General features: G+C 36.0%; 1 protein-coding gene across 7 annotated transcripts in view; it reads left to right on the top strand.

Moving 5' to 3' along the window:
• The window catches only part of KDM7A (lysine demethylase 7A), an 89,279-nt gene that overhangs the window by 37,327 nt on the left and 36,371 nt on the right, over positions 1–15,581 (top strand). For 6 of the 7 annotated variants that reach the window (XR_003530803.1, XR_003530804.1, XR_003530805.1 and 3 more), the window contains exons 8-14: positions 2,071–2,158; positions 2,888–2,994; positions 5,791–5,882; positions 9,985–10,074; positions 10,941–11,150; positions 12,633–12,757; positions 13,267–13,424. Coding sequence is in view for 4 of the 7 variants with exons in the window: in XM_027662695.1 (XP_027518496.1) it covers positions 2,071–2,158; positions 2,888–2,994; positions 5,791–5,882; positions 9,985–10,074; positions 10,941–11,150; positions 12,633–12,757; positions 13,267–13,424 (870 nt within the window). In the remaining 3 variants the exon portion in view is untranslated. The remainder of the gene's footprint in view (positions 1–2,070; positions 2,159–2,887; positions 2,995–5,790; positions 5,883–9,984; positions 10,075–10,940; positions 11,151–12,632; positions 12,758–13,266; positions 13,425–15,581) is intronic. The other variant, XM_027662714.1, reaches the window with a different exon arrangement.

A 15,581-nucleotide genomic window follows, 5' to 3' on the forward strand; every position in this document is an offset into this window, starting at 1 on the left:
GAGCTTTTAAAACCATATATTTTTGGCAAGAGATTGCGTTAATTCTCTGTGTTTAACTGTGAGTTCACACATCTATGAACAAAGAATGCAGAATTACAAAATGAAGAACTTTATTGTGGCCCAAGATCTTTGAAAATTGTTACTGTTTCCCAAAGTAATCAAGTGAATCTGAGCTCTCACTGCAATGTGGCCATAAAGAAAAATATCATCACATGATAATTTCTAATGTGTACAGGTATCTGCATGTGTATACACATAAAATGGTACTTGTAAATGTAAATGTGTGTAAACACATATGTGTGTATGTGTATACAGACATCCTTGTTCATATACTTCGGAGTATAGTGTAAGAACCAATAAATGAAACTAGTTTTCAAGACAGGTGTTTAAGAAAATGGGAAATTCTGTAAGACTGAGTAAAGACTTTGAAAAAAACCCACCCTGATCTCTACTGAAAACCACTTTTGCTGTTCCTGCTTGCCCTGATGCTAATGGATATCATAATTATTTTATAATCTCTGAAATATGTTCAGAGTAGTCTTCTGATTTAAAATTAATCTTGCATGTAGGTGAATAGCACTGGAAGGGTCTTTAGAGTTATTTAAATATTATTCAAGATATTCTGTGTGGTCTACACTGAATTTTCTTTCCTTGTTACATAGACCTTGACCAAAATTGCAGCATAAAAATAGCAAGTAGAACTGTTAAAAAAAAAAAAAATTAAAACCTTTAGCTGATACAGGTATGCCATAAAAATCCTTGGTGTTGATGCAACAGTGAGGAGGCTTTGTTGTCAATTTTGTCAGTGTCTGGGGAGATGTGTGTTTAAAGGATTGAAACGCACATGTCCCTTGGAGAGTCAGAGGTTCTGTCTACTGTGATGATGATGAGTGAAACTGAAACCATGTCTTTAAGTTGCTGCTGCCTGGGGTTAAATGCAACAGTAATTTAACTTCCTTCCCCGCTACATGGTAGGTGTGTTGCTTAGTCAGCATAACTGTTAAGTTTCAAGTCTTTTTATATGTGGTACCAAAACAAGTAGAGCTGTTTGTTATTAACTGAATTAGAGCATGGATTTAGTGGTAGTTTGTACTGGGTAGTTGCTTCTGACTTGGTCTGGTCTTGCCTCAAGCTGGTAAACTTCCTATGTTTGTATGTCTTACCTACCCTTGGTGAAACCATGAGTTAATCTGCAAATGTCTGGCCAACTTGTCTTTTGTCAAAGATCATCTGTATGATTGCAAAATCAAAAAGAAAATCTTGAAAGAAGAAAGCCTATTTGTAGTTTATTTACATTAAAGCTGCACAGTGTAAATTTGAAAGGTAACTATTTTTAATCAGGAAGCTCATGTCATACATTCTGCTGTGTACTTAGTTGAAATTATCCAGTAGTAATTAGCCAGATCGATAGCATCGTATTGGCCATGCTTTACCATGTTGAATAGTGCAGTTCACAAGGACAGTATTTCAATTATGTGACAAATTTTTTATAGAGTGTCTAGACTGGGTTTTAAACTGTTCATAGTTTCACTTGACTTAGAGTGACTGTATTTAGAATAATTTATGGAACCACTTCTGAATTCCTACTTGAGAAATGTCAGTATTGCTAAATGACTTTTTTATGTTGTGCAAACAACCCGGTTACTGTAAGCAACATGTAAATATTGAAAGACATATAATTTCTGTTTTATTTTTTATGACTTTATCTTTTGTTCAGTATATTTTTTCTCTTCGGACTTGCTTATCTTTGTGGATTGGAATGAAAACTTTTACTTGAATTTTTACTTGAATTTCAGAGGGAGTTTTTACTTGAAAAGTTGGCTTTGCATACTTTCCCCTCCCAGTAATAAATGTCTTAAGCTTAACTCCTTCAGAAAACTAGAGTTCACTAGATTTCTGAAACACTGTAGTTTACATGTTGTTAAAATTTAGATTACTTGTTCCTAGCACAGAATACAAATTTGTTTGCTTTTTTCTTTCAGGAACAGCGTTTTTACTTATATATGTATTTAAAAACAGTCTTAGAATAATTCATATGTATGTTTTAAGTTTCACAATCTGTCATTTCAGGCTGGATTCACGCTGTGCTCACATCTCAGGATTGTATGGCTTTTGGAGGAAACTTTTTGCACAACCTCAACATTGGCATGCAGCTCAGGTTAGTCTCAGCTCTTCCTATACTTTTTCCTCAGTCTGTAGGATATTCTTTTCATAGAGATTTTTCTTCATGTGCTTAACCAGGATCAAATTGGTACAGGCTCTCAGACAATAGTGGCATTTTCAGTTAGAATGTATCAAACACATTCTCTTATTTGACTTCTGCAAAGTTTCAAAAGCAAAATGAAGGTTATGCAAGAATTTGAGTGAATAAAAGAAAAACAAAAGGAAGAAAAAAACTCTACTTTGGAGATTAGTATGAGTGAGTAAAACAAAACTAAGCAAGCCCAGGTGTGCGACACTGAGTTGAAATGAACGTCCTCGAGTCAGCATTGCTCTAAGGGCAGCTGTATTTAGTTTTTGTCCAAGATGTAGAGCTGTCTTCTAAACATATTGTTTTTATTTATTACAGTGGAATCCTGATAAAATTCCATCTGTTAAAAGATCACACATTGGGTTTGTATCCTAGTTTTTTGAAGTCCAACTTTATTCTTAGAAGTGCCGCAGTCAAACTTGATAAGGTCAGAGCCTGAATGAGACCAGAGTTCAATCTTGTCTGTGGTCTTGTTGGGGTTTAACTATGTGGTACTTGACTTCTTTTATTTATCATGGCCATGGTTATTTTATTTTATTTTATTTTGGACATTGTGTCAATTTGAATGATTACATAGTTGAATAACGAATTTGATAATTAAAACATTCATGTTTTCTAATATTTGCATTTATTCAGGTGTTATGAAATGGAGAAGAGGCTAAAAACCCCGGATCTTTTCAAATTTCCTTTCTTTGAAGCCATCTGTTGGTTTGTGGCCAAAAACTTACTGGAAACATTGAAAGGTAATTCTTGTTTTGTTTTAAGAGATGCACTTGTATCTACTTTCATAATTCTTTTTCTTTTCATAGATAATGAAGAAAATTGCACTGCTGTTCTGTGAACAGAGGAGACTTTTTAAGCTGAAAAACTAGACTTGAATTACTTCATTTTTGCCTTTTTTTGGAAAGTCACATCATTTTTTTACCAGATTTTAGTGAGTGCTGCAGTGTGACAGTTCTAGATCCAGCAGTTCTTGGTTTTCATAAATGATCTTTCTAAAAACTACTTTGATGATTAAAGGTAGTAATAATCAAGAGGTGATTAAAGGTAATAAAGGGTAACTTGCACTGGACAGAAATGTTAGTGCATTTGGTGGTGCGTGTAACTCACACCTGATAGCCTGCTGCTGGAACTTTTAAACTATTTTATTAGTGTTTTTCATCTAATGCTTATGCTGTATCCAGTCAATGAAAATATTCTAGATTATAAAGGCAGAGTATCTGAGATGCTGGTACATTGCAATTGTACTACCAACCGAATAGGATTAATGTGCCATTATCTCACAAGACTTTTTAAAGGAAGATAGGAAACTTATTTCCATGGCATCAGTTTTTCTCTCAGGCTTCTTTCATGTCATTTAAGATCTTGGAGTACCCTTTGATGGCCTTTCCTTTGAGCAAGTGATTCTGTGAAATGATTCCACCAACTTGTATCTGTGGATTTCTTCTTGGTGGCTTCACAGCTGAACAGAGAAATTTTCTTGCACTTCTACAATTTTCTTTGACCTTTTCAGTCACTGCCTGTTGTCCTCTGCTCTTGGTTGTGAGGGTTTTTGTGGGAAAGATGCATCAGTTCCTAGGAGTCTGCTGTTTTTTTCCACACTTCCTCATCTATTCTTTAATTGCTATATTTGTACCCATGTATAATTGAGCTTGATAGAGTGTCTGTCTGACTTCACCTTCTTTTCCTCAAATATCTTGCCCTCTACTTGCTCTATTTAATTTTAATAATATGATGTATTTCAAAGGACAGAAATCAACCTTCAGAGGAGGCTGCTGAATTCAACTTCTTCTTTGAAAGAGATCAAAGTCTAACGTAACCTTTTTCTAATGTTCTAACAGTTCTAAGTTATGGAAAATTATCTATTCTCCTTTCAGCAAATGAAGACATTGAACAACCCTTGTTTCCAAAATGAGCATTTAAAGTTTCTGGTGAACCTAAAGCAACTCAGAAATCTTACCAAATAGAACAAACTTGCAGAAAATTTTGCCTTCCAAAAAGAGAGTATTTTTGTCTTGAAAGCTTGCTTTGATTGGCCTCAGTCCTGCATATTTAATGCTTACAAACTCATCAGAAGACACAGGAACTGTATTCCTGCTGGAAAAGCAGTGGAATATGTATGTTTCTATATCACATAGCTAACTATAAGCTGTGTCTGTTGGCCCCACTCTTCCCCCTCCCCTTTTTATCCCACGACTCCTTGAGTTCATAGGCTAGGAGCCTCTTGTGACTTAGGGGAGGAGTATGAAACTTATTCTCATGTTACATTTAATCTTTGGCTCAGCAGATGTTTGTTGCTGAACAATGCTATGACCTATAAATCCATTATAAAAAATGAAAATTGAGGTTTCCATGGCTAGAGTGAAGTTTATGTTGGGCTTTGGCAGGAAGACTTATATGAATTAGATGTTTTCTAGTCAGAATCCATTGTTTTATAAACAAGGGATGACACCGGTTTGGTTGTGTAAGGTAATGGTGATGTCCAGCCTCTAAATTATTGAGTGCATGGTTGTTGGCAGTACTTTATAAGAAATTCAGGTCAGTAAGCAAAATCAATACAGCTTATCTTTCTGGTTCTTTTTATAAAATGGTAACAGGGTCACAGACATACCGAGTCAGCTAGTGGGCAGGAAGACTACTGCTGCAGCTCAGAGTCTGCCACTCCTTCTCATACCCTTTGAAAAGTAGGAGGCCTTTGAGACATGAACAGCTGTTTAGTAACAGAACTTCCTTTTTCTGCCAGCATACTAATACATTATCCATAAGAACAGTGTTTTATTAGTGTATTCTTTTAAGGGAATAAAGTGAGCCAAGTAGTTCTAGTGTTGATCCATTTGCTATTGACAAGTGGAAATATTTGTCAGGAACATGAGGAGAGATTGTAATCTACTTTTGGCTGTTTATGGAGTATTTGTCTTTTCCCTTCTTTTTTTCACCCCCATGAAGGAAAAGAGAAAAGAAATTGCAATTACTCGAGAACACCAGCTTCCTTAAGAAGAGAAGCTTCTGTAGCAGAGTGGTTTCCACCTCATGTCCCCTTTGATTCTGGGAGGAAAAAGTGCAGTAAACTGTGTGAGGGAGAACTGTGATAATTGGAAGGGTTACAGAAAATGTTTGGGGAATGGAAGTATGCTAGTGTGAGCCATTTGCAGAGTACATATGGGAATAAGTGATACAAATTCTAATTTAGAAATACATCCCACATTCTTCCGGTCCCCTTTGACTAAAATATTTCCAGTGAAATAAAAGTGATTTCTTTCTGTATTTTAGATCTGGGGTTTTCTTGTAATTGACCTTGAGTATGATGTAAACTAACCCTAATTCACACAAGAAGGTTTTATGTAGAATCACTTTAGTGTTGGATTTGGCTTTTGTTGTTGTTGTTACAGTATGGACATAAATACAGGATGTCATGTTTCATTTGCTTGCACAATTTTTCCTTTAATGTGCTGTTGCACAATGGCAACTTTATTGGCTGAAGGGTAGGTATCATTCTGTTGTTTTCACTGTTTCTAAATTGGTTGCTGTATCCTTTTTAGAACTGAGGGAAGATGGTTTCCAGCCTCCAAGCTATTTAGTGCAAGGAGTGAAGGCTTTACTTACTGCTTTAAAATTATGGATGAAAAAAGAAGTAAGTATAAGTGATTATGTTTGGTTTTTTGTTGAGCTCTGTTTTGATTTAGAACTAAGTGAAGATCTGTGCCCTTTTAAAGTTCAAGATTATTTTTATCTGTTAATGAATACGGAAAAAGTCTATGGAGAGTATATACTGCTGATCTGGGGAAGAATCATCATGACAATTTTATATTCCATAATGCTAATAAAGTCTGTTAGACCAATTAATAATCGCAAGTATTGTAACTGATAGAGGTAGAATCTTGTTCTCCTCAGGATGAGATAAGAATGCTAGAGGATAAGATGATAGGGTAGGGCTTTTTTCTAAGAAATGTGTTTATGTAGTCAATTAACCCTAGTCTGATGCAGTGGAGGGGTGGAATGCCCTGATATTAGTCAATGATTTGGAAAGCACATTTCAGCTACATCTGCTGAAAAGTCGATTTAGATACAGACTGAGGAATATTGACTTCAGTTGAATACTGTCCTTGCTGAACATGGATTGACTCTTCTAAAATCATTAGTATGGCATCAATGCTGGCTTTGCCGGTGCTGTTCTCTCCAGGAAAGCTTACCTGTTTTGGCACAGAACTGGATCTGGCCTAACCCCATGTGTTTTTTCATGTGCCTGTGCTATTAGACCCTCTTGGAACTGGTGCTCCAGGGAAGTGCTGTGTGCTGACAGGCAGTTGGGTTCTGACTGAGTTTGTTAATTCTAGTTTGTTGCTGGCCCTGATGACTTGAACTGGCTCTTTGAGATCTCTTGGTCTTTCTGCCTACAAGTCCTACATTTAAGAGAACTTACTATACAACATGTATGATAATTGCACAATGCTGCGCATTGAGCATTACGAGCTCTGTGGAAGTAAACGTGAGGTACAAATGCAGAACTGGTTATTTTATGTGGAATCTGCTGTGGTACAACCTGTGTAGCATTACTCATTCCAGATGAAGCTGTGCTGGCCCTCTGAGTTGGTTCTCCAGTGTCTCTTGGTCTGCGCTGTTCTGTATCAAAGTTAGATAGTGAGCAGTGTAGTGGTATTTGCAGGATGTTGTGCCTAAGCTGTTAAACCATGTGTGAATCCAAGCAATCTCTGCATCTGGGGCATGGATAATAAGCAAGCCAGATAATAAGACTGCTGATAACTGAGATCAAACATAGCCTATATAAATCCTTATTTTAATTTGAAATTGGATTGAAATTTATTTTTTTCTAGATTGCTGTATTATAGTATTGTAGCATTTGTGTACTGTCTAGTAGCTCATTAAGTAGTTTGATTAATACTGCATGTGGAATGTGATATGTTTTCTACTTTTCTGTGGAAAAAAAATCAATTGCACTTGCTGCATTCTGAATGATTCCTAATGAGACCTGTGAGTATTCCCAAACCAGTGGCTGAACAGATTCATCAATTGTGAGGAAACTGCAGAGCATCAGTGATGTAGCCACAATGCTGTCTACTGTCCACCAGCTATCATGTTTTGTACCTTGTGTTCATGTAGCTACTGCTTCATATGTGAGCTAATCTTTTCTTTGCAACAGGCCATGTGTGTGATAGGATTGTAGTTGTATGCAGGTGAGGACAGGAGGAGCTTTGTACAGTGCTGTATGATCTGCCCATACTGGGGGTTTCAGACAGGTTCTGAAAAAGAAATGACAAATGTCTGCTCCTCACTTGAGAAGCCTACTTCTCAAGCCTACAGGAGGCTTCACATTCATATCATGGAGTATATCTTTTCAAGACATGGAAGTTGTCTTAGAGAATTATATAACATTTACTAGAGGATTTCAAACTCATCTTCAGCAGGGCAGTGGTATCTTCATTGCTGCATTGTTTATAAACTGCCAAAAATTAAAAGATGCTGAGGACAGAGGTTGAGTGCTACTCAAATTATTTTAGTTCTCATGTCTTGATTTGAATTCAGTTTGTGCAAGGCTTTCATCAATTGCTTTGGTGCAGGCCATCATTCTGCATTCTAACTGATACACGCAGTAATGATGATGACCTGCCCAGTCATCTGAGCTCTTGGATTTTAGCTCTGACTTCCTTCTAGCTTGCATAAGCAACACATCTCAGAGTCGGTTTTTAAGACTTTTGGTTCATGTACCAGTAAGATTATTTTGGGCAACTGTTTTGTGTTTTTAAAAAAGATATTGCTAGCTGTTGTGAAGGAAAAAAAAATCAGATTTTTTTTTTTTTTTTTGTGAGGAGGAAGGTATGTGGGGTTTATTATTTTAATTTTTATTTTTTGTGCGTATTTAAGTGTTGATATACCTCATTGTCATGCTACTCTGCAAAGAGGATTGGATTCATTAGCCTACCAGGGTTTTTTTTATCTACACCTCTTGTTTTAAGACAAGTTTCTTTTTCCTTTGTGTATTTCTGACACTTACAGAACCATTTCTTGAAGCTCTTGAATGAATCATAGCTTTCTTTCATCGTTTTCTTTACCTGAAGTTGACATCTGGCATTCTTAGGCTGTTTTGTTGCTACTGGTTTCCCTAGAAAAAGAGAATTCCTCAGTCCCAAAGGCTGCATGTTTCCTTTCCAAGAACGAGGATGCAGAGACAACTTAAAAACAAGTTATTTAATAATAATGATAATTTTTCAGACGTGGCATCTGAAGGTATTCATATCTCTCTGCTGCAGCTTAATTGAGAAAACTTTGGTGTAAATAGATAGCTTTTATCGTGACAAACAAGTGAGCTTGCCTGTGGAACTCACTTTGCTCAAGGAGTTACTATAAATCATACTGGCAAAATAACAAGCTTCTGATATAAACTACATTTGCATTAGGAAGGCTTTTTAGTGTTTTTAAACCAGTTTTTGGGAGGATTCCTCAGTCACTTCCTCTTGAAGTCTTCATGAAAAGGAAGACCTTTGGGAGAGTAAAGTCCTTAAGCAGAAAGGATTGAATGATCCTAAAATGACCAGTAACTTGCTGGGAAAATTATGCAGTTTAGTGACAGAGATGCTGTGTTCTCAAGTGTGAATGTGTGGAGGTGATGCATTCAAAGAATGAAGAATGGTAGATAATAGCAGCTGATTTAATTTTTCCTGTAGAATTAATGGCACTGAAATGAATGATTATGCCATGATTATACATTCATGTTGGGGGTTTTTTGGAGGGGGAGAAAGCATTTGTTTTAATGACTGAGGGGAAACCAGGTTCAATAAAATGCACATACAGTATCGAATTGCTTCTAGCAATCATTTTGCTGCTGAATCTCATTTTTGAAATGTGGGTAACTGAAAGTGTTGGGATGTTTTACCATTTAAATGGTTGATTAAAGAGACAACAGAATTCATGTCAGTCATTCTGGTCTATGTGAGTGCTGTTTTGTCTGTTTAATGCTAACTGAAAGTGTTTTGAGATTTAAACATTTAAACTACATACAAAATATTAAACATATTTTTTACTAGATCTAACTGTAGAGCATTTGGAATTACTCAGATTGGTTGTGTGTGTATATGTGAAATCTGTCTCTGATACGATTTCAGAGGATTAAAGGGAACATAAATTCTTATGGCTTTCTATATTTTGTTATAGGGACTGATTTTTTTTTTTTAATTGCATTCTCCAATGTATTGGATTCTAAATAAGCTAAGAAGGTAATTTTTAAATATTAGATGTCAGGAAGAGGTCTAAAAATCTACGTCTTGGTTACTGATGATTTTTCTTGATTTGCTCTTTATATTAAATGTTTGCCATGGTGAAATTCCCGTAGTCTTTAGCTTTGAAGTCTTTAGTTTCGAAGGTCATGACTCTGCTGAATGTCTGAAGTATGGCTCTATACTGACCATGCTGAAGAAAAAAAAAAAGCTGATTACTGTACTGAGGGTAAAAAAAAGTTGTTGGTCAGTATGGCTTTGTATTACCTCTTCTTTGGATTCTTGGAGCCATTGAGGGATATCTGTTGCCTACTAAAACTTGGACTGAAAGATTCTGTGTGTGTGTTTGTGTATCATCCTAGAAGTCTGCAGTCATTATTGCAGAAATGAATCTATTTGGGATTTTTTTATTTTATTTTTTCCTCTGTAGATTTGTTTATTTCATATTATTTCTGCTTTTATCTGAAAAAAATTAAGTATCTTTTCTTCCCCCTTTGCATGCAGCTTGTAACAGAACATGCCTTTGAAATTCCAGACAACATTAGGCCTGGGCATCTCATCAAAGAGCTCTCTAAAGTGATTCGTTCTGTAGAGGTAAGAATAGAGGCAACCTACGTAAACCTGCAGAAAAAAATCTTTGAATCAGGGAACTCCATAGTAGTTATGCTTCTGATTGACCATATTCACCTTTTAATTTATTAAACATTCATTTAATAATAGAATATCAAGAGGAAAACTCTTGAGAATACTAAGCTATGGGTATTTCAGATAAAGAAAATGTATAGTGAGTGTTTATGACTTTTTTTTAAATTATTTTTAAATTTTAATGGTGAAATTATTTATAGGCCAGTGTTTCTAAAATGTTCTCACTTATAAATTCTTAAAATAATTACCGTTAACGTGTTGTTAAAGATTTCAATTTGAAATTCTGTGCATATTCCTTTCTCCTACCCACTTGTTTGTTAGTTTTTGGTCCAGTTGTCGTCTCTTTTGCTCCCTCATGTGTTTTGTGGCTGTTTGTTACATAGTCAGTGGGGATGTCTTTTCCCTTCCTTTTGTTTTTGATTGCTTGTACATACCAGTGTTTTGCTCCTTTATTCCTTAATGAATATTGATTCTTGGAAAATTCTCACATTTGTATGTAGAGAGAACAGATCTGAGATGTGACCTGTTGTGTACAATACAGGTCTACCCGATGCTGCCTGAACAAAAGCGTGTGTTTTGGTGGTAGCTTTTGGTGTTAAGCACCACTATTATGGAATAGCATAAAAGCCCCTAATGGGAAAGAGGTGCAATAGAACTAAGCTTTGTTCATCAAATCCAAGTGAAATGTGTACTATTTCTCCAAAAGGCCTAACAATTGTTTGTATAATTTATATTTATTAGACGAACAAGAGGCAGCACTTAAATATGTGAATTTATTTCTCTGAGACTATTCTAAAATGCGTTTTTAATTACAGGAGGAAAACAGTAAACTAGTTAAAACTCAGGGAATTCTTGGTGTGTCTCCAACTTCACGATCTTCACATGAAACAGCTTCCCCTCACCACTCCAGACGAAGGGTGAGGAAGCTGCGAGACCATGCTACCAAAACTCCTTCTAATCTGGACATCCTGGAACTCCACACTAGGGAGGTACTGAAAAGGCTGGAGATGTCACCATGGGAGGAGGCAAGTGTTAAGCTATGTGCAAGAAAAACAAAACTAGAGTAGGTTTCTAATCTCTGTTGATAAGGAATCACTTTAAAGATGCATAAGAGTACAGACTACAACTCTTTGTCATATGAAACATGGATAGATTTGGGTTTGATTTCTTTTGAGTTTTTCTGATAGGAATATCTCTTTTCTGTGATAATTTTTTTTGTGGAGGTTCCTGCAAAATATTGATTCAGAGGATACCCTGACTCCACTACGCACTTCAAGTATAGTTTTTGAATTACTGTAGTCTGCTGTAGCTGTCAAGTGCTACTTTGAATCAATTATCTGAAGAAGGGACCTTGCAAAGCCTTGATTTGGTGAGGCTCTGAGCCAGCCTGCTTCTCTGTGTTTTTACATAGCTGTTTCTAGTAGTTCTGTATAGTTCTTAATAGTTACTGTAATTTGGTTAGCCTTATTTTTTTGTCATGTTCCTATTTCCTGCGTGACAGTGCCTCCCTACCAGTAAGCTTCAGGATGCCTTTGGTCTCTATAGTGGGGCCGTGGACTCTGTGGCTGTATTACAAAGATATCATAGAGCAAATGAGTGAAAAGTACTCTCTTGAAAAATACCTCTTTTCAGGTTTGATGACGTTATTTCAAAGAACAGCAGCAGAAGTGGAAGAAGGACTAAGAGAAGGGATATAAGTAGCTTTATGAAAGCAAATAAGTAGCTTTTTGAGTATAAGCAATGCTGACAAATTTAGCTGGGAGAGGATGGACTTTCATAGTGGAGAAATACTGATTTGGGTCTTTAGATTGATCTTCATAAGGCATGAAACAAGAGACGTTCATTTTAGCCTCCAAAGACAGGAAGCTGAATTTAAAATTTGCCACAAATAGTTAACTCATGCAGTGCATTGCTGCAAACAAATGTTTAGGAGAATTAGTCTTTGTCACTCAATGCAGAAATATAATGCTCACTATCAGTACAGAGATTTAAAAAAAAATTATTTTACATGTTCCTGGTTTGGGGCATAACTGCATTGCTGATTGCTTCAGAGTATATGTCAAATGTAAGTTGCTCTGAGCTAAGAAAGTTCTGCTTATGGCAGGTTACTTTCCATTACTGATGTTTTACTGTCTTCTAAATTTGTTCTGAGATACTAATTTCAGGGACCAGATACCCAATCCTGGAGCTGCCATATCAATTCCAAGCCCAGCTTCTGGCTTGGCCATCTCTACTGATATTTCTCCAAAGGAAACGTAAAAGGAGTATTACAGGAAAGTTGTAGTTGTTTCAGATGCTTCAGGAGAGTATAGATGATTCAAGGAAGGAGAAGGTGCAGTCACCTTCTGAAGTTTTTTACATCCAAACATGTTTTTTCTGAGCTTTCTGCAGTTGGTTATTCAGGTGGTAACCATCCTAGTGCTGAGTTTAAGCTTTTATGGAGTGCAGAAAAAAACAATTTAATTTATAAGAATAAATAACAAGCAACATTGCTTTTACTTCTTTAGGATATCGCAGGCTCGAAACTGAATGGGAGGTTTAACAAGCCCTTTCAGCCATCCTCTACAGTACCTGAGTGGCGAACAAAAGACAATGATCTTCGCCTCCTGCTGTCAAATGGAAGAATAATTAGGTATAAAGGATTGGTTGTGGATCACTTTTTTGTAGTCGTTATTGTCTGGAGTATGGTAATTGTTAGTAACATTTTTATTTGTGGAGCTCTGAATTCTTTTTACCAGTAAGATTCATATTAGGAGTATAGAAGGAATGCCTGTGTCTGCTGTCCCCTAGTGGAGCCATGGTTAAGGAGTGAAGAAGGGATTCTTTGCAGGTTCTTTTGTTACAGCATTTCATTCAGTTGCTTCGTTGGGTCTGTACTGAAGGGAATGCTTCAAAGTAGAAACAGTTTTTTATATCCATCTGTTAGAGTGATTCTCTTTAAAAATATTCTGTTGTTAAACTTCATATGTTTATGGAAATGGTAGTTGGGAGTAAAATGGGAATAAGTACAATTTTGAATTAAGAGATGAGCATAAGAGAATATTAGTGTTGTATCTTAAGATCATGTTGTAAATAATGGGAGGAAAACAATTGCTTCAGGTTTCTAAGATTAATATGAATTTTTCTTTACTACTGAGACAGAGATGAGAGACGTCCATTTACAGATCGCAGTCTTTACACAGCAGACAGTGAAGATGAAGATGACAGGACAAGGTCGAAAAAGATGACTGTTAAGGTAGAAGACCAGCCCTCAGGATTTGAAGGAGAAGGGAATGCAGATGGCCAGAAACCACTGAACAGTAAGATTGTCTTTAAGTCCTATCAGTTGAACATTCTGATGATCTCGAAAAGGGTCTAATGACTATTGGTCAGTCTGACTGAAATTTTACCAAAATATGAAGAGCATAAGGTAATAAATCAGAGGAGTAGCACTAGAAGTTACACAAAACACTTGTCAGATATTATCTATCTACTGCAGAACCCAACAGGATAGAGACAAAAAGTAAAACTCATTTTTTATGTTAGTGCCATCTTGAATACTGTGTACAGCATTTTTCAGAGTGGAGGTTTGGTTAGTGTTCTGTATGAGTATTTGTTACTTTTGGTCTCTTTTATAATATAAGATTGCTGATTTTTTTTTTTTTTACCCAAATACACTTCAGTGTGAAAAGTTCATCTCATCTTTCACTGTATAGAATGAAAGATCATAACACGCAGCTAATTTTAAACCTATCTTATATTTCACTTTTTCTGTTCCATTTGATGATTACCTACTTGATCATAAAATTTTGTATGTTTTGATAATGAGTAGGTTGATTGCATACAAGCGATAAGACATAATTTAGCATTAATAAAGTCTTATACTTTTAACTTTTGCAAGACTGGGAAAGAATTTAGGTTATTTGTGAAAAACTTTAACCCTACTTTTCAGTGTTTAAACCATCCTTCACTAGGAATTACTCTTTTTCGGTCTTTCTATAGCCTGAAACCTTCCTGCCACGTGTTCAGCAGTGATGATCACACAGTGTATTAGTAAAGTATCAGTATTGAATGCCTGTTGTCAGGGCCTATTTTTAATCCTACACTCTGTGTGCAGTGACAAATTGGTCCTTGACATAACTGTTCATCTCTCTTTTTGATTATAAAAGTCACATCCTTCCACAGTAGAGCTTAGAAGGGCTCAAAGGGTATGTACTAGGAAACTGAAGTCAACACTTAAAGATAATAAGACTCCTCTAGAGACTTAGAGTTCTCTGAGTTTCCTGCACAACAGTTCATAACAACATTTGAGTCCACTGTCAGCCTGCATAAAATATGTAATTATTTTCATTAACAAAGCAAATTGTAATCCCTCTTTACTATGCTTCCAAACGTTGCAGAGGACAGTATTAAGAAACCTGTACATGAAAGAGATCTCTCTTGGATACTCATGAAACAACAAGACAAACAGTTTGTTGAGTGAGGCTTACTGTGGTGTTTTTCCACTTCTAAAAGCAGACTAAGTAAATTAAAGTAAATTTTGCACTTGAATCAAAGATTAAATCATACAGAGAAATAGTAGATTTTCTTCAAAATTGTTGCTCTTATTTGATACAGAATGAATATGGCAGTGGGTATCCAAATGTAAGAAATGTACTTAGAACTAGAAGTGAATGTTGAGATTGTTCTTCCAGAAATTGAGTACTCGGGACTATCACTAATATTTTTAATTGAAGATTGAGAGTCTTCAAACTTCCTTATTAAAGATTACCTATGTTTGATTATTTTACCTTAACTGAGAGTCTGAAGAGAAAGAAAGGGGAAGGTATTGTCTGCAGAGAATTCCATAAAAGGAACTACCTGTTTCTATAACAGTTTCCAACTTCCATTGTGCTTACTGGGATTAAGGCCAAGAGACACTATCCACAGACAGATGCCTTTAAACAGATCAAGCTCTACAGAGCTTTGTGTGTCATGCCAAGATCCTGGTTTTAAATGGTGACCCACTGTTATCAGAGAGACAAAGATCAAGTGCTGTGCTTAATAGAGCAAGATACTTTGTGTGGATGAAGGGAAGGTGATTTAAGATGTTTCTTTAAATTCACAGTAGCTTAGCCTGATCTTAGAGATAATGACTCCTACCATTCACCTGATTTCTGGAGTATTCCTCCCAGTCTCTGGAAGCATACAGAGCCATAACTTTTCTTGGAAAAGGCAGTAGTCTAAAGGAAAATTCTTTGTGCTGTAAAATGATGTTTTCTGTATCATGCATGCTGTTGCTTATCCTACAATTTGTTTGCCTTTTTGAAATGAGCCAAAGGCTTGAGTTATCATCAGAAATTCCTTGGGTTGTTTTGAGCTGCAGTAATTTAAAATATTAATTTTATTGTCATATGTTAAGCATTACTTTATTTAGCTTGACTTCATATATAATGATGTTGCTCATTTAATGTGTTTAGATAATCCTCTTTCTAACA

Source organism: Corapipo altera, unplaced genomic scaffold (genome assembly GCF_003945725.1).
Source record: "Corapipo altera isolate COAL_440 unplaced genomic scaffold, ASM394572v1 1, whole genome shotgun sequence".
Lineage (NCBI taxonomy): Eukaryota > Metazoa > Chordata > Aves > Passeriformes > Pipridae > Corapipo > Corapipo altera.